Below are 23,660 nucleotides of genomic sequence, written 5' to 3'. Positions count from 1 at the left end.
TAACAATGAAAAGAACATATCTCCGCAATGAATCTTGAGCAACACGAGTGCTTATATCCCACAAATCCTGTATTGATAGCCGGTTTTCCTCAGTAAGACTGATATTCATCAATATAGACATTTTCATTTCTATTCTTCTCAGAACTGGAATTTTTAAAACAATTTATAGCAGATATCAGGTTGAATGCTCACGAAAATCTTCATAATCTTAGCCTTCCATGGTATCATGGACACAGCACTAGTGTTTCGGCGAGTGTGCAGTTATTGTCGCGACAAAGAGGTTTTTGAGGTATGTAACTACATATGTACTAAATTACATTAAAGGTAATAACCATACAGTAGTCTTTTTCCCTTGTCTCTTTGTTCCTACATTCATTTTTTTTAGCATGGACACAACTATGTAGGTTTTTACCAAAAACAGAACACTGGCCCTTTGGAGAAATTTCCTTGCGCTAAAGATCCAGGAAAACTGGTATGTTATCGACCACGATTTTTTTTTCGAAATGGGCTGCTGAACGGTTTCTATCTAGATGAAATGTTCCACTTCCTGTCTGCAAGCGCAATTCATTCAGCAAGATACAGGGAAAAGTAAAATGCTCCAAATATCATCTATTTTCTTTCATTAAAATCTATTAAAAATCCTTACCTCTCCATTTAGCGTATACATATCGTGATTGTGGAACCCTCCTGCTCCAGGAATTCGGATATGAGAAAATTAACTTCTCTTCTACTCAGTACGCAATGATACTCACGGACGTTGATGATGCAGGTTGGTAGCCCTTGGTTTTATCGTATTCCCAGGAATTATCCATATATGCGCGATTAAGGCAACACGTGGGTGTTCAAGTTCTGCAATAAGGAAAAGTGCTTGTGTGAGTGTTTAGAGGGCTACCTGTTGAGTTAAAGTTAGTGTCCTCACCCTCATCAAACGTTTTGATTCAGATCCATCCGACTACAATATCAACAATGAAGAAACGCCAAAAGGTAAAGCGGTTGTCGATGTCAAACCCACTGAGATACAGTGTCCCGAGGGTGGGTATTCCACATATGAATATCGTCTAGCCGTACTACCTCTTAAAAATGGCACTTTCTTCTATCTCGTTAATTTTGATTTCAATTCAATTCGCTTAAGACTTTTTTTCCTATTTTCACTAAGTAACAACGCAGCATTAAGGTCTATCAGCTACTTACTTCAAATTTTTGAATGGAAATTATGGAAAAAAATTGAATTTTGGAAAAAATTGGAAACTCCAAAGAGGAGCATTCGCTGCATTGATAACATGGTTGACAAAAATTAGGAGGATACTAAAAAAGAAAAAAAAACACGAGAAAAAAACTACGGTAAAAACACACACATAACAAGTTATCCTAAGAAAGTGAGGTTGAAAGAAGAAAGAAGAAAAGTGAGAAAGATGGATTCAGTGTTATGGAAGAGTATTCGAGAGTTTCTTAAATAAAATAAAAGAAGAAAAATGTGAGTAATAACAACGTTTAGGAAATAAATGTATGCTACTTACTTTAAGGACAATGTTGCAGTTTTTGGAATTTGTACATCAATATTGCCAACATTATTCATTTCTAATATTATTTTTATTATAAACATTTCTAATATTATTTTTATTTCTAGTATTCTAGTAGTACTGATATATATTGGTTCTTTTTATCACCCAACGGTTGTTTGAGGGGTCACAATTCCAACCATAATATTATAAAAATTGCAATGACAAACTTCTAGATGATGTCAATCATTTAAAAAAAAAAGGACAAATTCTTCAAGACTTAGCAATAACCTTTAAAGGGAACTCGATGGAATGTCGTTAAAAGGAAGTTTTAAAATAGTACAAAAAACATGTCAGAAGAAAACTAAGGATAATAACTGCATAAATTTTAGGAAACGGAAAATGTTAAAGGGTGAGGAATATGTTTTGTTAAGTGATGGAGGAAGAAGGAGAAGTAGGAAAGATAGGAAGAAGGTTAACTTTCGATTACATCGAGGTTATTTCTGATTCAGAGGAAGGCGACCGTCTGTAGCATAAGAAACCCCAAAGTAAATAATGGTGATCGATAATATGCAACTACGAGGTTCGGGTCGTTGGCCCCACACGCAGAGGACCTTATGATCTACAATGATCATATTCAGATCAAAACACTTAATCACTAGTTTGGCTTTTTACTAGGATTTTCATCAACCAGAGGAAATAATCTCAAGGAGAATTATCTTATGTTCCTTAAACTGTCACATAGCTATTTATCTTTGCCGACATAAAACATCAACAACATCGATCACGCTGATCAAAATTTTCGATCAATCAGTCGGAGAATAACTAAGACCCACCTTTTTCGTCACAGATTACCGTAATTATTTTGTGGTCTTTATAAAATAATCACACCTTCTTAAAGATAATGCTCATACTTTCACGTACATCGTTTAGCGTCTTTATCCGGGAACCTTTCCATTCCACAGAATACGTCCGTTATTTGACTGGTTCAAAGTTAGGGCGCTTTAAAGATGGTCAACTATTTCAATGTCATTTTTAAACAACGAGATATCATTTTAAATATAAAACTGAAAGTATATTTTTACTTATTAATTATTGTTTGTAGTTATTTTTAGTTAAATTTCATCTGATCGTGCGGTAGAACAGACATTTCTTCGCGGCCGGTTGCAGTTTGACTTCACAACAAGGTTCACTGACGAATTTCTAGTCGCATTCCATAAACCAGTTTATTTTTTTTCTTTAGTTGATCAGTTCTCACTACATAGCTAAATAGAGTTCAACACTTTCAAAGCTCTCAATTCGTGCTCGCCGGTTATTCTTCCGGAATAATTTAGCAGTGTTTTCTTTGTGAATCAGGTTTATTTCTGATCATTTGCAGTCAATTCTTTCAATTATGCATCAGGTATTTTGAATTCCTATTTAATTTAGAAAAATGCATCCGCACTTCGATATTCTAATCGATTCATCTGATGAAGATAAATCCACTTCTTGCTGACTCTTCTGCACGGCATATTCAGACTCATCGATTGATGACAATGAACACCTCTTCATCTTAATTCTAAATTCCCAAAAAATACCTTCGATGCTTGGATTTTTGATAGCTATGGTCTAAACCCCGCAATTCTTGGAACCGATGGTTGTCGCCTATATAAAACGTCACTAAGAAAAAGGGTAGAGGCTAAAATTGAAGTGTTGGATCGTTAAGCTGAGGAAAAATCTCACTTTTTTTGTTATAAGGGGAGGAACTGAAATGAAAGCAAAAGGAAATGTAGAGGAGTTTTGAGAGTTTGATAAACTAATCAGAATTCGTAAAATAAACTAATTAAGTAGCTAAGTAACCAAGATTATTAAGCTAAGCAATAAGAGGTGTTATGGGTCGTTACTCTCATTATCTTGGACTCTTCCCTCTTCGACAGAGCTCTAAACGTACGCTTTCAAAACGCTGGAATATTCGTTGACGAGGAATAGAACAACAATAGTAACAGTCCCTTGTAATCCTCGGTGTTCCCGTGATCTCAATCCACAAAACAGCGTCAGTGATGCTGTCAATAGGAGTTGCCAGGCGATGGATTAGAAGTCAGCTGTTGGCAGTGCATCATTTAGCAAATGCAGCTGCATCCATGCGAAAATATGTGATAGTATATATCTCAATTCCCGTCCTGTGTTTGATTTATTATTGTGATTTATTTTAAAAAATTGTTAGGAAGTCCATAATAACTGTGGAAGATTGCAAGAAAAGTAGCAAAAATTGATATTTTTAAATTTATATCTTATCGCTCTCTTCAACATCCCAGGAAACTTCACCAAAAAGATTGAAATAAGAAAAAAATTTTAAATTATGATCTCAAGCTCTGCAGCAGTTTTCCAATAAACAAATCAACTATCAGACCACAACACACTGCTGTGTTTGTAATTAAAGCGTACCACTTCGTATCAACTCGTTGTACTTCCAAGAAAACAAATTTGTTCATAGAGTTCTAAGTGGTGATACTGTGTATCAAAGCACGATCCTATCCAAACATTCGTCCTCCCTGCAGCGAACATCAATGTGAAGCAGAAAATTTTTAGATTAGATCGGATTTCTGGAATAATTATGTTCTTGCCAAGAATAGACTTCTTCCGAGTTTAAGAGTCTTGTGGGAGCAGAAGGAAATACTTGTATCACAAAACTTTTAAAGAATCCCTAATTATCTATGTAATGTTTGCAGGTCACGGAAAAGTTTATTATTTTGCTCATTCCATACAAAAATTAGCTCTGTTGACTGGGTTATCGTAGCGTCCCATAAAGTTATTATCCATTATTATGCTTTATTTTACTTTCATTATTACTAGTTATTCATTCCGAATAATCTCACTCGGATCAATCGATCACCTCCATGAAGTTATATTTTATCTAGAAAAGAAAAACTGGTTCTGAAGCCATACCAACCCCAAATTTCAGCCGTCTCCGAATACGCAGAACTCCGTGGATTACACTAATATTTATCCTGCTGACAGTTTTTAGTCCTAAACTATGCAATATATGTATTTCAGCGATTGTTCCGTCCTTTATTCTTGTCATCGTTGGGATTCTTGGAGTGATTGCTGGTGTGGGTCTTATGATAAGTTGGGTTGTTCGCTGTTTTTTAGGTTTATTTTCGTGGAAAATTGGCACTAGCATGCATATGCTTCCCTTCAGGAGTTCTTGTTAAATGCTCTCGCGATCGTCGCATACCTGAACGTGTTTCTACTAGAGTCGACATGAACACCGAAGAGGTAAGAAGATTCCGGGACGGATCAATCCATCACTTGATACAATGATAAGTATTCACCATAATACATATATTACGTATGCTTCCGATGCATATCCGTTTTTGTTACTAATTGAGTTCAATAGCTTGATTCTAAGCCCTCCTTTAGACGTGGATCCTTTCGTGACCCGGAGAGATCCTCGAAATGGAATACTTACCCCAACCCGAAACAAAAGCATTTGTATTATATACCATTTGTATTAGATATCATTTGGTGTCATTTTATTTATATATTTAAATTTATTATATATTATATTTGTTTATCGTTTGGTATCATTCTAATGGTTTCCTTAAAACACAAACTCCAAATAAACCCAACAAGACACGAACATGATTGTCGCTTGTGCAGTTGAGTGAAAGAAACGAGAATGAAATCTTCTGCAGCATTATTTCTCTTTTCAGCTCATCCACCTATTCTTTTACTTTCAGATTCTCTTCAGTCGATCAAATCCATAATTGAATCCTGAAAAAAGAAAGCAAGTTTGTTTTTGTTGGACATACATTTCGCACCTTTATAATTGTTGTATTCTTATCTGGTTTGTGTGATTTTGACTTGAGGTGTTTAAAATAACTGAAGTTTTTCACATAGAGAAACATAGTCTGAGGCAATGAAGCATGCAACATTCCCGAGACTAAATTCCTTTGGTAATAGTATCCAGAAACTTTCGGATCATCTTATCATATACAGTAATATGCATAGTTTTTTGCTGTTTTAATGCTATATTTCACATCTCGTCAGTTTACGGGTTTCGCTGCAGTTCGGTGCTCACAATAGGTGATTGTATTCGTGTGATCAATGAATATATATTGTAATCGATTTCGTTGATCCATGAAGCATGCAACAGATATCTATCAAATACAAATTTATTCTACTACATTGTGCTACAACTTACAATATTCTTGCGTTTCCAAGAAGTACGTACACTCCTCACGACTAGAGGAAATATAAAAGTATAGCTTTAAAAGTAGGCAAAAGTCCACAATATGATTTTCCACGGGGAAAATGTACTGATAAAATGACAAGAAAGGAAAGTTACAGCCTCAGCTCACTCAGTATTTATAGAAATGTAAATGATAATGTTGAGGAAGAATCTTACTTTACCGTTAACACAATAATAACTATACTGTCAGATGTCTTCTCTTAATAAAAAAAATCCACCATAGAGAAGTTAATAAAATTATCGAATCGTTTCATTTTACATTCTAAAAAGTATTTACTTGAAGTTGTTGTGAATGGTGTTTAGAAGTTTCCACTATATGCTTCAGCGATTCCATGCCTGGAAGAGAAATTGTGCGAGAACTAAGAGACACCGAGTCATCACATTAAGATTAAGAAAAAAAGTGCAGTGAAACCAAAACATCTGGTTAGTTTCCAGGAAGTCCCCTTTCTTCCCAAAGCTTCGTACCTAAATTTGTAGAAAAATAATATGAGCGACTACTATCGTAACCCGGCAACATTTGAATTCTCTTTCGCATGTAAAGATAACGAAAAAAAAAACAAATATATGCGTTTCGAAGAAGTCGAGACAGATCCAATTTGAGTTATCTAAACAAACCCTTTAGAAGTGTGGTCCCCATTCCCGAGCATATCCGGAGTAGAGGCGGTTCAATCCAGTGTGGCTTCCATGCTTCCCACCTAGATGGTGAGGCGCGTACGATGTCTAAAACGTGAAATTTTGGGAAAAACACACAATTAATTTAAATTCTAATTTTTCGGAATAAGTCAAATAAATGCGACAAATGAGATGCTTAACTTACATTCCATGTTCGTTGATTCTAGTGTGGTTCACAAATCCTGTTGTTTAATGTATTGTGCGAACAAGAATTATATTGTTTCATATACAAAACTTTATCTTTGCTAATTATAGTACACTTCTGGAGATGTAAACAAGCAACATACAAGTTACGATTAGTAAACACTATGCTGTAAACATCTCATTCTTATATGCACTATCGAATTCGCCGATTTCCTTTTTGTTTGTTCGTAGAGTGGATGAAATATACACATTGAGCATATACGAATGACATTCCATTATTTGAATTAATGACAAAATGTGAGGACACAGAATAGCGAAACACGAGGACGTACTGTACGTTGTGGAAGCAATCTAGAGAAACTGAACCCTTATAATACATTTTTCTTGGGAACACATCCAATACAAAACCTATGGGTAACGATGCTCACTCACCACACAAAACCGAATTTAGGTCACCGAGGTTACGTGCTATACGTATGCAGATGCCTTCGTCAACCTAACATTTAAAGCATCAAATATAGAAATTGAGTAATTATCCACCAATTCTAATCCTATGCATGCCTATCGACGAGCCAAAAGCTAATCTAGCTCGCTTATCATGCAACTACGTTTTTGAGCAGTTTTTTTTTGGTCGAATACGCGCTAAAAGACACTGAAAAAGGCTCAAATGGGCTCAAAAAGAAAGAGTACGGAACGGGAGTATTCGAAATTAATGCTATTTAGTAGTAGGGATAAAAATGAGAGTAGACACTGGTGCGAGGAAGTGAAGAGGAGCGCAGGCTCGTGTACGAGTTCGACCTCAGCAAGTCCATTTGTCGCATCGCTTGATTCAGTTTGCTGGATAGGTGACTGTACTCGGAACGCAACTAAACACAACAATCACATTCAGCGTGAAGGCTGGGGACATATGTGATGTGCTCAGTTTTTATGAGCCGTTTTGAAGGGGAAGAGAACTTAAGGATATGCCTTTAAATTTATCCAATAATAAAATTCTGCGTTGGCGATGGAATATAGTGGGAACGGCGATTCAGTCAGGAGAGCAGAAATGCAAAAGCATCGAGAGTAGTAAGTATTTGACAGGAAGAATTTGGGAAGGCGACTCGATGATTTCTTTCACTTTCGTTGACTCTAAAGCCAACTTCAAAAAAAAGTGTTAGATTTTAGACAAAGTTAATATTAATGGTTAGTAGAAAAAAGCAGTCTAGGCCTTTTAAGAGGCCTGCGGCTTTAATTTCAAGGACAACAAATTCAAGCGATTTAAGCACTTGAATTTCTTTCTTAGAACTTTCAGTGATTTCTTCTATTACATGAATCTACACCGAAAGAGAAACAAAATGTATTTGGGTGCAACGTTACCTAATACTTCACAAATCCACAAAGTTCTCTTTCCCCTCTTCAAGTACTACCGCAGACCTGTAGTGGCATTGTGACAAACTTTCGAAATATCATTATATGCGTGTGTTTTTGAAAATGCTTCTAAATTCTGCAGTTCTTGAATCCGGCTGTCCATAATTCTACGCTAAGGAACTACGAGCAATCTGCTCACCCTGTCCTTGTTTATCAATTCACGTGACAGTGATCTTTCCAGCTGACCAATGCGGCCCTGAAAAAACGCCGGATTTTCATGCAAATTTTCATGGACAATGGAGAGAACAGCATCCGTTATAGAAAATTAACCAAGGATGTTCAACGATTCATCGGATAGCACCTGAGTTATCGGTTTCACTAGAAAACCTACACCGCTTTAATGATTTTACAGATTTTCCAAGGAAGGGAAAAACCTCTATCCAAGTGTAGTTCAGGGATTTACTCAAATATAGGGAATGGTAATTTGTTTGAATCTCTACAACTGGCAACGGAAAACACGAAAATAGCCGACTCAGAACTAAAAAATGAAAAAAAAACGTCAAAATATACTTACAGCTTGCACTCTTAGATAGAGCGTACTGAGTAGACTGAATGCAACGACTTAGCCGAGCTTTTGAATTAAAACTATGTCAATTTCAACTTCATAACAAAATATTTTTGCAAGGTGGAAAAAATTCATTTTGGAAATTTTTCCCCAAACAAATCAACTTTCTGCGGCAAGTATAGCCAAAAAGGCAGGTTTTTAGAGCAGCACAGTTATGACACACGTCTCTAAATCCAGTTTTAAGTTATGAGGTTAATGTTAAAAGCTGCTTTCTGCTAAAGCATTGTTGTGATTACGGAACAAAACACAATTCACACGTTATTCCGTAAGAATTGCATAAGATGTGAGGATTACAGTTCCTCACCATAGATAATTTCATCGATGCTTTTGAGAATAAAGTATAAATGAAATAAATCCAAGTGTCCAATACGATCTTTGTAGTGAATTAGGTGCAAGTGCATAAAAAGTAGACATAAACAAACATTTCTTTGCAGGACACGCCGACACTACAATGACTGACAGCAAAAAGAACGAAAACCTGACAGGACGCGACGTTTTCATTTAATTGACGTATAAAAATGTGAGAGAATGTCGTGATGAGTCAAAAAAGGGCACTTACCTCGTACATGCTCATGATCATCGGCGTTGTGTCGTACTGATATCTCTTGAAACGACGAGTGGTGTCGGTGTCGATGTAGGACGGTGATGAGTTGTAGCTCTAAAACAATAAAATGACGTTAACGAAGATAACGATGATTCAATGTGAGGATATTTGTGAAAGTTGAAAGAAAGTTTGTAAAAGTTGACTCCGACAAATCGGTGGAACGGCGGAATTTTTCACCGCCGCTTTTGATCTCCAATATTCTATCAGAGTCGAAACCTCCCGGACAGGCCTTTCTCTATGGATTCTTTTTTTTCCCATCCCCAGAATGAAAAACATCCCCAGAATGTTCATCCTTATAATCATTCTTTATAATGGCGATAATGCTCAGATGAACTACTAATAAGATACGTTTGGTGGCTTTCTATACACCTCAGATACTTGTTTAAGTGGAGATTTTGTTTATGTCTTCAGGATAAATAGCCAAAATTTTAGGCAACTACTCATAAGTTGAGGTCATTTTTTTTAATTCTCAAATAAAATCTTGTAAGTTTCTTTAATTATTACTTCGAATACCCTCCATATTATCAGAAAGATGTGGAATGAACGCGGGTAGAGGATCCACAATGACCATAAAGCTGATTTTTTATTTGTCATCTCGTAATGGGGTTGGACTTGGTACTTACTTATGGTAGCAATGTGAACTCAGCCACTAACACATTCAGCGAAGGCAAAATCGTTGAACGTGAAATGATTGAAATATTGAAATTTATCGCCATCATTCATTTGAAAGTCGTAGTGGATTCCGAATATATGGAATAGCGGCGAATGAATTGATTCTGTCCAAGCTCTTAGTGAAGATCCATTAGATTGTGGAGAGAGAAGTATGCTCAAGGATGACACACCTCGGCGATGATCTCAGCCGGCCGATTAAAAGCAGCGCATCACGAAATTGACGTGTTACGGAAACCGCTGAGAACACGTAGAGGTCGGGTTGTAGATTACGGAAACGAGCATAGCCCCGCTCAAATCCCCCTATTCATCCTAAAAATAGCGTGGGAACCGCTTTAGTACCTACGATTTACGTTAGAACAAACACCAACAAGCACCGTTCCCGTCCACTCAGGCACCTAATCATTTGTTTTACTTGAATAGGCGGGTGAGGAGACCTCACTAATCTCCGACCGCTCGCTCATGAAAGCGGCGCGTACACAGAAATGGCGCTTTGCAACTGATTTCGTAGGAAAGGACGCCATCTTCCATACAATTTTGTTCCATAATCTACCATCCGAGCTCTAGGTTTTTCCTGTGGTTTCCGTACCTCGTCAATTTCATGATACCTTATCAAATAAGTCAACTGACTTCCATATTTAGCTACCACTTCTATCAAGCCCACCAAATCTCTCTCACATGGGCACAGAAGAGATCCCCACGTACCGTATATCCGCTCATCGTTGAAAAACCGCCGGATCGAGACGACGAGCGATAACGATCATAGGTTGATGGCATCTGAACAAGAGATTGCATTCGCGTGCAACTGAGTTCCGGCGAAGGGATCTTACTGATGTCTTACCTCATATTCGTATGGAGTGTGAAGGTCGCGTACGTAGCTATCAACACGCGAAAGACGACCGCCTCCTAGGTACATGTCGAGTCGTGAGCTTAACAATTACCTTTGAATCTTTTCGTTTGGATATGTTCACCGTTTATTGACAAAATATTACTTGCTACGCGAAAGCGCTGAGTCGTATATCGAGGTACGGGAGGCATTACGGTACAGTTCGCCATTTTTGGCATCGGAATATTCGAGGAACGAGATGAATGATCCGCTTCGTGATGGTGGTCTGCTGTATTCGCGTGATGGCGGCGTCGAGTACTCACGAGTACGTTGAGGAGCAGGATACTGTGATGTGTACCTGTAAATTCATCTACAGATTAATTCCTTCCTAATATAACTAATGAATACTCTTGCTGAGGTCTGTAGAACAGCATTAAAGCATGACGCCTAGCACTGTACAGGGTTGTTGCTGCTTGACTAAGAAGCTAGGATTATAGCCTTATTACTGGTTAACTATGACACTCTAACACAAGCAGAAGCACACCGTCCTTTATGTAACTACTAGTAATAAAATGCGTATCGTTCTAAGCGAAACGCTTACGAGTCGAGAAGGTATCTGGAATGAGAAACTGCGTAGGAAGCTAATATTCTTGGAGTACATAGAACATCTTGTCCGAATTCGTTTAACTCGCCTGTAGTAGTTGGATGCGGATCTCTGCGACCGCATCGCTTGACGACGTTCGCGTGTACGGCTACGGGATCGTTCGATCAATCTTGTAGTTGAGTAAAGCGCTGATGAGAAGGCCCCTGCAAATCTCATTTGTTGATCCAATGATGAGATGTCCTTTGATAAGACTCTCATACCACTGCGCACCTGTGTTGACAATGTCGTCGAAATGGCTTGTGTAAGTACTATTTGGGCGGTAGTTACAGGTGGCAGTGTACTCATTCCGATATTTGTTTGGATTTGTAACGAAAGGACTGCAAATGAAATTAATACGTTCTGAAAGAAATTAGCATGCTAACACAATGTTCTGGATATAAATGCAACTATGATGACATGTACCTAACAGGAGTGTAAGTTTGCTTATCTGGCGGATTCCACGACGAGAAAGACGTCGCCGTTGGAAGTCGTGGTGGAGGTACATGGCGGTGCGAATCCTATAGGGTAGTAAGAGTGTGGTTTTTTGTGTATCTAACAAATCTTAGTACTTCTTAGTTAGTCCAACCTGATCGTAGCTAACGTAATCGCGAGCAGGACGTCGTTCTGGCGATGGGGACAGTGCCCTTGCAGCTCGACTTGGAGGTGATGAAGGAGATGCAGCACGAGCCCGCGTGGGTGGAGGAGAGCTTTCTTCTTGAGCCTTTTCCGTAGGTGGTTCAGCGGCTAATTCATCAGCTTTTTCCTTAAATTAACAACGACATTTCGAGCCTTCTAATGATTTTATTTTGATAAAACAGTGAAAATCGTACTGGTGGTGGCACTTCCTCAATCGGCTCTTCTGCGGACTCATCGACAGGTGCTTTGTCACCTTCTGCTTCTGGTTGTGGTTCGTCTGCTGGAGCTTCTTCAGCAGCGACAGGTTCGTCAGCGGGGGGTTCGTCAGCGGGAGTTTCCTCAGTTGCAGGTTCTGCTTCAACAGGTTCCGCTTCTGGCGCAGCTTCGGCCTCAGGAGCAGGAGCCTCTTCTACCGCTGGCTCTGGTTCTGGTTCTGCCACAGGCTCAGGAGCTGCTTCTTCTTTGACAGGCGCTGGCTCCTCAACACTGACAACAAGAAGAAAAGCACATGATCACCTTTTTCGAAGACGAGCAAAATGAAACCTACACTGATACTTTTGATTTCGGTGTTTTCGGAGTCTTCGGCGTTCTCGGAGTCTTAGGAGTCTTCGGTGTCTTGGCCGGTGTTGAAGGTGCTTCTGCATCGGCCTTTGGAGTGGCAGGAGTTTCTTCAAAATTGAAGGCAACAGATGACTTAGGTGTAGCAGTAGTCTTTGGAGTAGCTTCAGCCGATGGGGTTCCTACTTTCGGGCTGAAACTGGGAAGTTCAGTTCTCACTTTTTCTGGCTAGCATGAGTATTATGCTAGTTCCAACGATATCTTAACCCAATATTTGCTAAATTAGAGCATGATAGTGTAATTTGATATTCGGTATACAGCATACGTGTCAACTTTCGCAGCAGGTGTTCCAGGAATGCTGCCATTGCATATCGCTCCATTTGCTTGCTTTGGCGTTGGTGGAACTGAACCTGCAGCGGACTTTGGAGTTGGAGGTACCGATCCTGGTGCCTTCAAAAAGATAATTCAAAAAGTTTTGTATTAATGACGGCTCCATTTCTCCTGGCTCAGTAATAATAACGCAAACCTCTTCGCCTTTTGGAGTTGGTGGGACAGACCCAGCTGCAGCACTGGGAGTTGGAGGTACTGATCCTGGCACCTGCAAGAAGTTTGAAATCTCCCAACCTAAAACCTAATCAAATATCTCAAGCACTCTCAACGATCCGAACTGTGATTTCTATAATTTTGAGCACTGAATACGAACAGCTCCAGCTGAAATATTTGACAGCTAGATAAGGTTGGAAGACTATCGTCTATCTACCTTTACTGCAAACGTACGAAATTCTTGAAATCTACAGCTACTCTTCTGGGCCTCTGTACGTATCAGGTGTGACCTGGGAGAGTACTAGAGGACTTGAGGGTTGAGGGTACTCCCAGTTACAAAATATTCTAGGACTTGGACAGACCTCATCCACAGCAGCCTTTGGAGTTGGTGGGACGGAGCCAGCAGGAGTCTGAAACTAAATGCGTGATTATTCACATCACTACGAAACAATGTTAACGATGTAACGATGGAAAGCATACTTCTCCTGTAGCCGATTTCGGCGTCTGTGGAACAGACTCGAACTTCTCTGGAAAAAAATATATTATTTATGCACTAACGTAGCTTGAACTGTCTAAAAATACTAATAAAATATTAAGGTTCTGTAAAAGTAAAAGAAAATCAAAGATTTTAGAATTTAATGTGTAGCAGCGTATGATAGGCTATTAAAAAATACGACTTCATTGAAATCAACAAATATTCATAGGTTTGAAAAACTTAAACAATTAATCCACAGAGTTCTGTTGAAAAAAGAAAACTGAGAAAGTCGACTTTTTTACTTTCAAACCCACACAAATTGCTTCTAGCAGAAAAATGTTTCAAACGTGACTCCATGAAATAAACGAAAATTCCTTCAAAATAGTTCGCGAAGATTTTAAAACACATCCAAAATGTTAATCTGCAGTGTTACGGTCAATTCTCTAATATATACCTCATCCTCTTACTAAAAAAAGTTGGTAGACTCTTTTATCTTTGTTGTCACCCAGTGCTCTGCTGCAACCTTCTCATGTTGAAAACATCTTCTTGATACGTTACGTAGTCAACAGTGGATCTTCAAAAACATCCGTAACGACTAATCGATGAGTTTTTCATCCGAAGTCATTAACAGAAATGGCCGGTTTCTTTTCGAAATATTGAAAATAAAGTGTAAATTTTCAAACAAGACCCTCTACTTGTGGACACTCTCTTCTGGAGAGATACCACATACCTGAGGCGGCAGCCGGAGTGGTTGGTGCTGCGTCCTGGACGGCATCATCGGGTTGAGCGGCCTCCGCTTCGGTTGCAGATGGTTCCTCTGCAGGCTTCTCCTCTTCTACTGCCCCCTCTACAGGTGCTTCCTCTACTGCATTGTCGAGTTCGTTGGGAGTGCGTGGGCGTTTACCCTCTGGTGGAGCTTGAAGTTCGAATTCTTTTTCTTCCTCCGCTATACCTGGAGTGCCTGCAGGTGGAGCCATCTGCAAATGTTTTCTTCAACGAGTGAGTTCTGTGCGATAGAACATTGTAGTTAACGGATAAAAATGCTAACAATATAGTTAGACAAAAAGTTGTTCCCACCCAAAGTAGGCCTTAAAACATTAAACTGAGCGAGATAGTGGTGGTACACCACTAAACACCGATTCGATTATGCGCAATTCCCATCTATTTACTGGTAAATCTCTGAGCGTGTTTTGAGGAGGAGGATGTGTGAGCAATCCTGCGGAGGTGAGGGTTATCGCTCGCACGTGGTTTGAGCACAAACAATCGAGCAATGAAAGAGCAACGAAACAACGAGATACTTTTCTCAAAACCTTTTCAGCGCGCTTGTTAATACCTCAGAAGTCCACAAACAATCAAGAATGAGATGCAAATGAAGATAAAAGCAATAGGATTTACAGTAGTGCTGCTAAATTTCACCGCAAAAGGTCACTTTTTCCTAATCAATCCGAAAAGTTGTTGATAATAAATTCAAGAAAGTGTGTAGTTGAACTGCACGGTGTCAGGTTCTACAAAGTATTTTCGCTAAGTAACTAAAAGCCATAAACAGTAGGAGACATCGGTAGTGTGAGTCTAAAGCAGTAAGAGCATGTCAGGATCACACTGACATCTTTTCGCTGCGAATCAGTTGTTGCCGATGTTGTGGATAAACAGTTGCTTACTCCTTTACTGAAATAAATATCGTTCTACCCTCTCGATTAATACCTGCCACCACCTGTTTATGAACGTGACAACAAAACAAAAACAACCGATACAAGCAAGCTTTGTTCGTGAAGAAAAATAGTGTGTTGATCGAGAAGTCATCGCATAGGTAGCGTTGTATCTCAGTGTACTTGCAATATCTTTCAAGTCATTGAGGAAAAAAATTCTGCACTTTCATTAGGAAAAGTGCTATTTTTACTTTCACCTTTGTTTAAAAAAGTTCAAAAAAGTACTGAGGAAGTGTTCGGCACTATAGAAATTCAGAAATCTATTGAAGACATTTTCTTTTGTCCACTAACTTGAGGAAATCTCAGAAATAAAATGTCGACACTATTTGTATTGTTGTTCTCTCCTACTTCTAATTCTATTTTAATTTTATTTTTATTTTGCAATTCTTATGAAGTTTACGGATATGAGCATCCAAATAAGGAGAGAGTAAGACAAAAAAAAAACCCAGATCCTTATCTACCGATAACTACAGTGTGATCTAAAAAACCACTGAAAACCAGTGAATACCAGCACTGTCTCCAACAGCAAGAGCAACTAACCAAACTGTCAAATATATTTAACAATAAAAGTCATTTATGAGATAATTACCTGTTCATCTACTTTCTCTAGTTCAGCAGAGGGTTCTGCCTCTTCTGGCTTCTCATCAGCTGCTGGTGCTTCCTCTGCGACTGGAGCAGCTTCTACTTCTATTTGTACTCCGTTGGCTGTCTCTTCCGCTGGAGCAGCTTCATCCTTAGCCTGCAAATGAGTGAAGTGAGCTGAGCGATTACAGCCTAATAGAAGTCATGCCACCTCTGCAACTGCTTGTTCTTCAGCTGGAGCGTCTTCAGTAGGAGGGACATCTTCAGCAGCTGGAGCTTCTTCAGCAGCTGGAGCTTCTTCAGCAGCCGGAGCTTCTTCAGCAGCCGGAGCTTCTTCAGCAGCTGGAGCTTCGCCCTCAGTTAAAGGTTGTTCTAAGGCAGAGGCATCCGCAGTGGCTGCTTCACCCTCTCCTGACACCTGAACGTTGTCGGCTTAGTATAATTGGCTACCAAGAAATGTGTTTGAGAAGAATTAAATGTAAAATGATCAGAAGTTGTATGGTATGTTGTTCCTTCAAGAGAGGTGAACGGTGTTATTGGTTTGTACAAAAAAAAAAGAAAGAAAATTGAAGTATAGAAAAGTGAAAACCATCTACGTTATTCTACATTTCTAACAGCTTGAAAGTTTCATGCAAAATATCACTCAAAATGTTAGTGAAAATTAAGAACCTCATCGTCAACATCAATGTCATCATCAGCTAAAGCAGGAACATCATCATTTGCCGACCGAAATTCCTCGCTCATGTTGCTTTTGACGTCTAAGACGTCGTCCGGCTCGCAAACGTTATCCACGGGTCCCTCTAGACCTTCAGCACCTGCGTTTTCCTCTTCGTCCTCTTCCATGATAGTGTCGCCGTACTCCTTTAGGAATAAGGTCTATAGTCAATTAAAGAAATAAAAACAAACGTAATCATGCTCATACCCAACAAAGGATTAATAATTTTCAAATTAGAAGCGGGCATAAGACTTGCTTTGCTTCAAAAGTAAAAAAAAAGCGTTTAAGAGCGGTTCATTCAACAAAATTGGGAGAATACAACTGATTCTTATATTCAACCTGGGTCTCCTCGTTTGCAGGCAGGTCTTCGATGCCATCCATGCTTGTAGTCATGGGATCAACGTATTCTGTGCCTGTGATATCAGGGACCTTAAAACCTACGTTCATATCGGAATAGCAATAACGAAATCAATTGATTGGGCGGAGAGAGTAGCAAGGTAACGAGCTTCTCTGGAAAAAAAGACGGGCGCAAACACGAAAACGGATAGCTGCTGATCCACACCCGTCAGCGTGCCTCTTTAACGTGAATTACAACAATGTGTGCCCACTTTCAAAAGAGAGCATCAAGGATTGAGGCCTTCGGGCAAACCTAACGTGTATTCTAGAGTGTTCGAATCATCATGTGAGTAATCAGCTTTCTTTGCACTTTTAGAACTGCATCCCATGACAGTATTGTAATACATCCTAGATTAGAAGGTTTTATAATAAATTTTGCGTGGTTGATACACGCACATGATATGCGCTTTTTTGCTAGGAGGTAGAAAACGCACATAAGAAGATGATAATGTTATCCTCCAAAAAAGGAGAGTTTCAAGAACAGCAAGTAGCAATTTGTTAATTGCTCAAAATACAGTTATTCAAGAATTATTTACTTGACAAAACTACTCATTGAACAGTGGGTATCTGTTAATTTCAGTTGCAAATAAGAATATAATATTGGGTGATGACAGATTTTTTTTTCTTCCAAATCCAGCATAAATGTAATGCTCTTTTTCACTATCGTAGGAACTGGAAAGAAAAAAAAATAAAAAAAAAAACAGTGGACCTTATTCTCACAACACTTATTTGTATTATGACCAATTTCTCCCCTTCACAGGAACTAATAATTTTTCTTAGACAGTAGATGACAGAGCAATAACAGCGGGAGCGATCCCATGAGAGTGTAATTCACTTCCACTATTTTTTCCTAGGATAGTCCGCTTTCACAGGATTTTTTTTCCTTCATAGGACAAGCGGAAAGAAGATGTTTGAGGTTGAATGACGCTGAATTATAAATAAATTTCCAACATTGAGTGAATAACAAGAGTTTATAGACTTTTTGAATAGGATATAAAACTAAAAGTGATAATTTAAGTCACTTTATCACATTGGGTAATATGTACCAGAATGTCAGTTGGAATTTGTGACTTATTGACATTTGATCGAGACATCGAGACTAGTTTTGTTGTGAACAAATAAATTCCCTATTCTCTCAAAGACGGATATCTTTTAACAGAATGTATACGCGAAATAAGGGCTGTTATCCGTAGTAGGTCGACTAATGGGCAACATGACAACCCACATGATGCCGAATCACCTCTTGGCGACGATGCGGCCAAGCGATGGATCTGCTTTACTGCGGCAAACATATGCATGTGTTCCTAATGCCAACTGTGCTCGTGCTGTGTAATACGCCTCAAAAAATCTTGCTTAAACAAAAATAGAGAACACAATAGATTTTTTGCCGACTCAACCTACACGGCGCATGCTTGCCTTTGACATATTGCTATATAATAGATTTCTCGTCGGAACATGTCAACATTGTAACTTTTGTCAGGTCGCCAAATACAAAAAAAAAATCATTGTAAAGTGAGCGTCATCGTGAGTATGAACGGCTAGACGCATTGCGAGAATTCTAGTGAGGTGATGTAATTAATCAGTGCGGTCACAAAGATTATAGGGAAAAACAGTACAGTGTTAACCTGGTCACGAACACCTGAAAAAAGTTTCACTCCACGATTTGAACTGTTGATTCCAAGCAAATGTTTGAAATAGGCGTAATGATTGATAGTGAAGTGCTTTGATTTTTAGCGGCCTAGTACAAGTATTTAATCTTCTGATCAGAAGGCAGAGATTTTTTTCAACCAGTCACAACAATTTCCACTTCTTCGTTACGGATTTTTTCTCAGAGCAATACATTATACTCGCCTGGTCTTCAGTTCTATCGTCGTCTGCCGGCTGTGCACTTCGCTCTTCATCAGCGTCACCTGTTTCTGCGGCGGCTGAAAACCTTAGCATAGTGAGTACGAATTCCCTAACTAAGTAAAAATATAACAGCTACGAAGTCGGAAAAATACAATGATGTGGTCCAGTAATATTCCAGCTAATGTATTCGCCGTCAAGCAATATTTTCTTAGATCTTGGAATTTCATACTTCCTATGAGCAATTAGTGATCGTTGCTTCAATCAATAAAGTTAGGAGTAAACAAAGAATCCGTTGTTCTGTACATTTGATGTATAGCGTATTCTATTCATGTAGCTTCTGAGGCCCATCTCACTGAGATCAAATCTAAAACGTAGCTGGGAGCTCTGATAGAAATGTAGCTGCAGGTTTCCAGAAATTCGAACCTACATCCAGTTACAGTTTCACACTCACCTTGCTCAGGTGGAGCCTCGTTGGTTAATTGATCCATGTCCACTGTTATCTCTTTCTTGATGAAGATGGCTTCCTCTTCGATGTCAGCCTCAGGTGCTGCCTCGTTGTTTTCCACCGGTTGCTCTGGTTCTGACATCTATGAGTCTATGACCAACCTTAACGACTAGTTATACGATTTTCCTGATTATTAGAAGAGAATTTGAATACCACGTTCAGAGAAGAAAGAATGGAACTTGTCAGAAAAAAGTAAACAAATTTTCATGCAATTTCATTGAAGTACGCAGTATTATTTGGTAGATTCTAATACCTGTGAAAAGTGCGGTGATTGTTTAGAAGATAGATAGAAGGTTGAGAATGAGATTACAACAACTGTGTAGGATATCTGCTTACTGCAGATGATAAACTCTGCCCGACAGGAGCATTACGACTAACAAAATAGTCTTGTTCGAACGACGCAACTCTTCCTAATTTGTGGAAGAGGTGAAACTTTTAACGAATAAACAAACAACTTTCTGAATTAAAAACCGCACTTCTGCGATTATGATAAATTCTGATGCGAAAAAGTAACAAAACACTCAAGCGTTCGAGCAAACAACAAAGACAGGCCGAAAAAGAAGAGCACAAAATAAGATTTAATATATGCCTAATTGGAGAGCAATAGAAAATTTAGTGTACGTATCGTCGTAAAATTCTTAGGCTCGCAGCCTTAATCAATTGTGATGCAGTTCATATAATAAGAGCTAGAACCCTCGGTTTCTGACTTCATAATTTTCCTCGGTAATGAAAAAATCTGCGACATATCACAATATCTGTTCACAAAAATCCCGAAAACGTCCAGATAACATTACAATAACGAAATAGAATAAGGCTTGCAGTTTCATACTCCATTGAACGTATCCTGTTTTGAAGGGCAGGTGGAGTCATGTTTATGAGGGAGAAGAGGCGTGGGTGGAACACAGGGAGACAACGAGAGATTGAGATGAATGAACTGAAAGCGGGAGGGCCAGAGACCGAATAGTTAAAGTGATTGAGGAGCTAGCGCTGAGTAAAAAAACGTGGGACTCCGAACACCTGCACTGTTTGTTTGACCAAAGAACAAGATCAATATTTGTAGGTTTTTTTTCTGTGCCAGTTAGTGTCAGAACACCACATTTTCATAAATGAAATCATGTAGACCTCCTCTCATTACGGTTTTCATTTTTTAAAAAAATGCATCAAAAAAGCTGAACTCCTACTTTTGTTGAAGTACATAATATAATAGCGAAGGTCTCTTCCGAGAAAAATTCTAAAAAAAAACTCTTGCCAAGATAACGAAAAAATTCGCCAACATAGCATCTTCTGTGCCTGCAGTTATAAGCGGTAAAATGGGAAAGGTTCAGAATAAGGTGGAAAGTAGAAGTAATCACTGATCTCTCAGAGGAAAATGAACTAGCGAGTAACTAGAGAGTAACTAGAATAATCCTAGAACTAGAATAAAGAGTAACTAGAACTTGTATGGAAAGTTTAGTCCTCTCCCCCCAATAAGTGCACCTTGCACATCATAATAGCTTTCAATAACTATTTTTGATAGAACTTCCCATTGTCATCACCATTTCACCAAAATGTATGTGAGAACATCATAAGGAACCATCCTTATAATAATATTAAAAATAATATTAGAAGCTTTATAATAATATTAGAAGCGCTTACGTCGTAGGAATTGGTATTTTCGCAAAACTTCACCTTTATGTCTAATTTACAGTTTTAAATTTTAGTTCAAGTCTTTTTCAATCGCTTCTTTCAAAACACATGTTTGGAGCAATGCAGCATCTGTTTATGTGATTGTGATAAAAAAATTAGCATCAATATCCCCAGAAAAACATATGATTTGACCCATACGTTGATTGAAATTTAACAAAGAATAACAGAGAACTTTTAGAACTTACACAAATTTAAAACTGAAACAAATTTCCACCACATGTCCGACATAATACACAGAGCCACCAAGATCATAATTAAGGAGTACTGCACCTCCTCTATATCTATATCAACTATTCAAAGGATCATTTTCTTCTACGATCATGGAACGAATACGAAAATTTTAATTTGATAGATCTATTGTAATATAATATCAGGTGCTGGGAAGATGGAAGAAAATGAAGCACGGTGTAATGAGATCATCTAGTGTAATCAAAACGTCGCCCACTGATCTGATCTCATTTAAATGTGGATCGAGAGAGGAGTAGTTCACTGCAGGAATAGCTTTTTTGAGAAATATTAGTTACGTTAAATTCAGTATGGTAATGTAGTAAAGCAATAAAGTATGAGTTAGTTTTCCTGCCCTAGTTTGAGAGCAAAGACGAAAATGAGAACGGCATCGGCAGATAATCAGAATTAGGCGTAGTATTCAACAGTTGTTGTGAGTTTCTTTTATAAACTTCTGGGTTTCCTAGGTTTTAGATTTCATTCACTAAAATCATTATCGATAGAAAGAATATGCCGCTATCAACAAAATTTCGGTGGACCACTTCTTTTAAGCAGTTATGTTGGTGAGATGGTGAGCAATCACTAATTGGATTTTACAGAAGAAATCCAGCTCCACCCGTACCCGTCAGGTGTTTCCGCCCCACACATGTGATCATCCGTCACTTTCTGTTAATATGTGAACCCTTGTATGTGGTAGGACTAACCAGTACAACGTTCATTTCAATAGAAGTACTGGTATTTTGGGGAATTTATAAATCAGGAGAGGCGTCTTCCATATGACGAGAAAAAAAAAATGAATCCAGATGCTCTTGATCACAGAGAAAACGACAGAAGCATGATGTGCAAAGAATGAAAACCTCAACGAACAAGCTCGACTATATCCATTAATTTCCAGACTGCTGTAACTGCAAATGCTTGCATTGAATTTGATGTGACTGCTGGGAAAATGAAAAAGTATCGCACCCGGCATCGCAGTTAAACCTGCTGACGTGTAGGCGTACTTCCGCAACATTGCTGATCCGAAGTAAAAAAAGACCAAAAGTGTGAGGGATCGCCTCGTTCGCAACTAGGCGTCGGCAAAAGGGACAACTGATAGAACTAAGTTACGTCAGTGGTCGTGTCCGCCTCCACCTCGACAAACGTGCGTATTTTCGGACTGAGTGTAAGATTGCGCCCTGGCATTCATGGATCACCCAACATGATCAACAATTCATGACATAACTAGTTCAATCATAATCATGAAGCTGATGAAAGCTTGCTGAGCATATCACACCAATCATCCACGGAAATGACGTACATTTTCTTAATAACACATTTAGGAAGTGGAGTAGTCCAGAAACTTTGTTAGCTTCATACTCACCGGCTCTAAAGCATGTCCTATCAGAGATAGGATGTATCAGCACTTGTGCTTTAGAAAAACTTGTGCTTTCGTGTCAGGGTAGAAGATCAACGCAAACAGTGGATCGGAGAGACAGCAGTCCTCTCAGTCTGATCCGACAACTCAGCCACGCTTACGATGCCCACCATAAGGAGCCGATTAGTTACTGCTTTGATTTACAACGGCCAAGTCGCCCTGATCCGACGATGCCATCCAGACATTCTCGAATATATTTATGTTCTTTCATTCCGAGAACTGCAATATACAATTGGGAGAGAGATGTGAGACGTAGATGAAGACAAATTTTATTAGATAGCCCTAACCAACAACAAAAACACGAAGCACAAATATTAATAGTGGTTGGATACGTCAGAGTCCCAAAGCTTTTTCGAAGTCAGGGAACAGTCATATGTAATCTGGACAAATTTGTTAGAATTTCGTAAATGATAAAAAAAATATTTTATAGCATGGCATACAGACGTGATCATTTTTTGTGGTAGTTTCTGCTCAAGTGTCACACAGAGAACATTTTGGATTACGAATGCATTACATTTCGGATATTGCATGGGCAACAAGTATCTATGTGTTCCGAGGGGTTCTCTGAAACTTGTACTTTTTTCGTTGCTTCTAAGTAGCTTCAAGTACAATGGTAGAAATAAAATTACTAAATTTACTGTGATTTATGGTATGATGCACTTGACATGAAATTTTAATTGAAAATGTGCAGGTACAGAAAGGTGCACATCTCATCCTCACCCTTCATAGGAGAATATCAATCCCAGAATCCTTTATCTACAGGTTTGATTCCCAAAAATTTCTTTAAATATCTTTCATTTCCGCTGTATTTCCGCTAGTATTAAGGCGTACATCTCACATGTAGAAAAGGATGAAATGACCTTAGAAAGGTGGCAAGATTCCCGTTTTTTAATAGGAGGCCTAATTTTTAGTGACGCTAAGCTAACCTCCTTTGTTTCTAGGAAATTTTTGGAGAGGATTATGTTTCAGTAGGATTGAGCATTTTTAGTTAGCTGTTGAAGTGATGCGAAATACGTCTCAAATATCTACTACTGAAAACGTTTACTTCATACGTATTTTTATGGTATACACATACATTTGCATCATATATTTATTTATTTATTTAATGCTG

At 38.6% G+C, this 23,660-nt stretch overlaps 2 protein-coding genes across 6 annotated transcripts; one reads left to right on the top strand and one right to left on the bottom strand.

Annotated features, from left to right (window-relative positions):
- Positions 1 to 184: 184 nt before the first annotated feature.
- Positions 185 to 5,245, top strand: RB195_026064 (uncharacterized protein; the record flags this gene model as incomplete). 2 transcript variants are annotated; one of them, XM_064214454.1, is made up of 9 exons in its annotated part: positions 185 to 289; positions 386 to 472; positions 531 to 588; positions 659 to 769; positions 828 to 872; positions 943 to 984; positions 4,533 to 4,604; positions 4,678 to 4,754; positions 5,219 to 5,245. In XM_064214454.1, 9 exons carry the CDS (start codon positions 185 to 187, stop codon positions 5,243 to 5,245), a joined length of 624 nt encoding a protein of 207 aa, XP_064070334.1. The 2 variants fall into 2 exon arrangements, with proteins under 2 accessions (XP_064070334.1, XP_064070335.1); XM_064214453.1 differs by having other exon boundaries at positions 943 to 1,032.
- Positions 5,246 to 5,992: 747 nt separating this feature from the next.
- Positions 5,993 to 19,306, bottom strand: RB195_026063 (uncharacterized protein; the record flags this gene model as incomplete). Of its 4 annotated transcripts, none has more annotated exons than XM_064214451.1 (26): positions 5,993 to 6,066; positions 6,346 to 6,425; positions 7,345 to 7,412; positions 8,093 to 8,149; positions 9,078 to 9,176; positions 10,497 to 10,568; positions 10,633 to 10,720; positions 10,784 to 10,975; positions 11,219 to 11,233; positions 11,310 to 11,424; positions 11,492 to 11,598; positions 11,684 to 11,778; positions 11,847 to 12,023; positions 12,091 to 12,382; positions 12,444 to 12,647; positions 12,780 to 12,904; positions 12,981 to 13,052; positions 13,360 to 13,413; positions 13,478 to 13,524; positions 14,203 to 14,449; positions 15,768 to 15,917; positions 15,972 to 16,178; positions 16,430 to 16,621; positions 16,815 to 16,904; positions 18,723 to 18,796; positions 19,171 to 19,306. In XM_064214451.1, 26 exons carry the CDS (start codon positions 19,304 to 19,306, stop codon positions 5,993 to 5,995), a joined length of 3,129 nt encoding a protein of 1,042 aa, XP_064070330.1. The 4 variants fall into 4 exon arrangements, with proteins under 4 accessions (XP_064070330.1, XP_064070331.1, XP_064070332.1 ...); XM_064214450.1 differs by having other exon boundaries at positions 13,360 to 13,407; XM_064214452.1 differs by lacking the exon at positions 16,430 to 16,621 and having other exon boundaries at positions 13,360 to 13,407.
- Positions 19,307 to 23,660: the final 4,354 nt, after the last annotated feature.

Source organism: Necator americanus, chromosome X (genome assembly GCF_031761385.1).
Source record: "Necator americanus strain Aroian chromosome X, whole genome shotgun sequence".
Taxonomy (NCBI): domain Eukaryota; kingdom Metazoa; phylum Nematoda; class Chromadorea; order Rhabditida; family Ancylostomatidae; genus Necator; species Necator americanus.
Note: the sequence above shows the minus strand (reverse complement) of the source record. Positions and strands in the feature narration are given on the sequence as shown.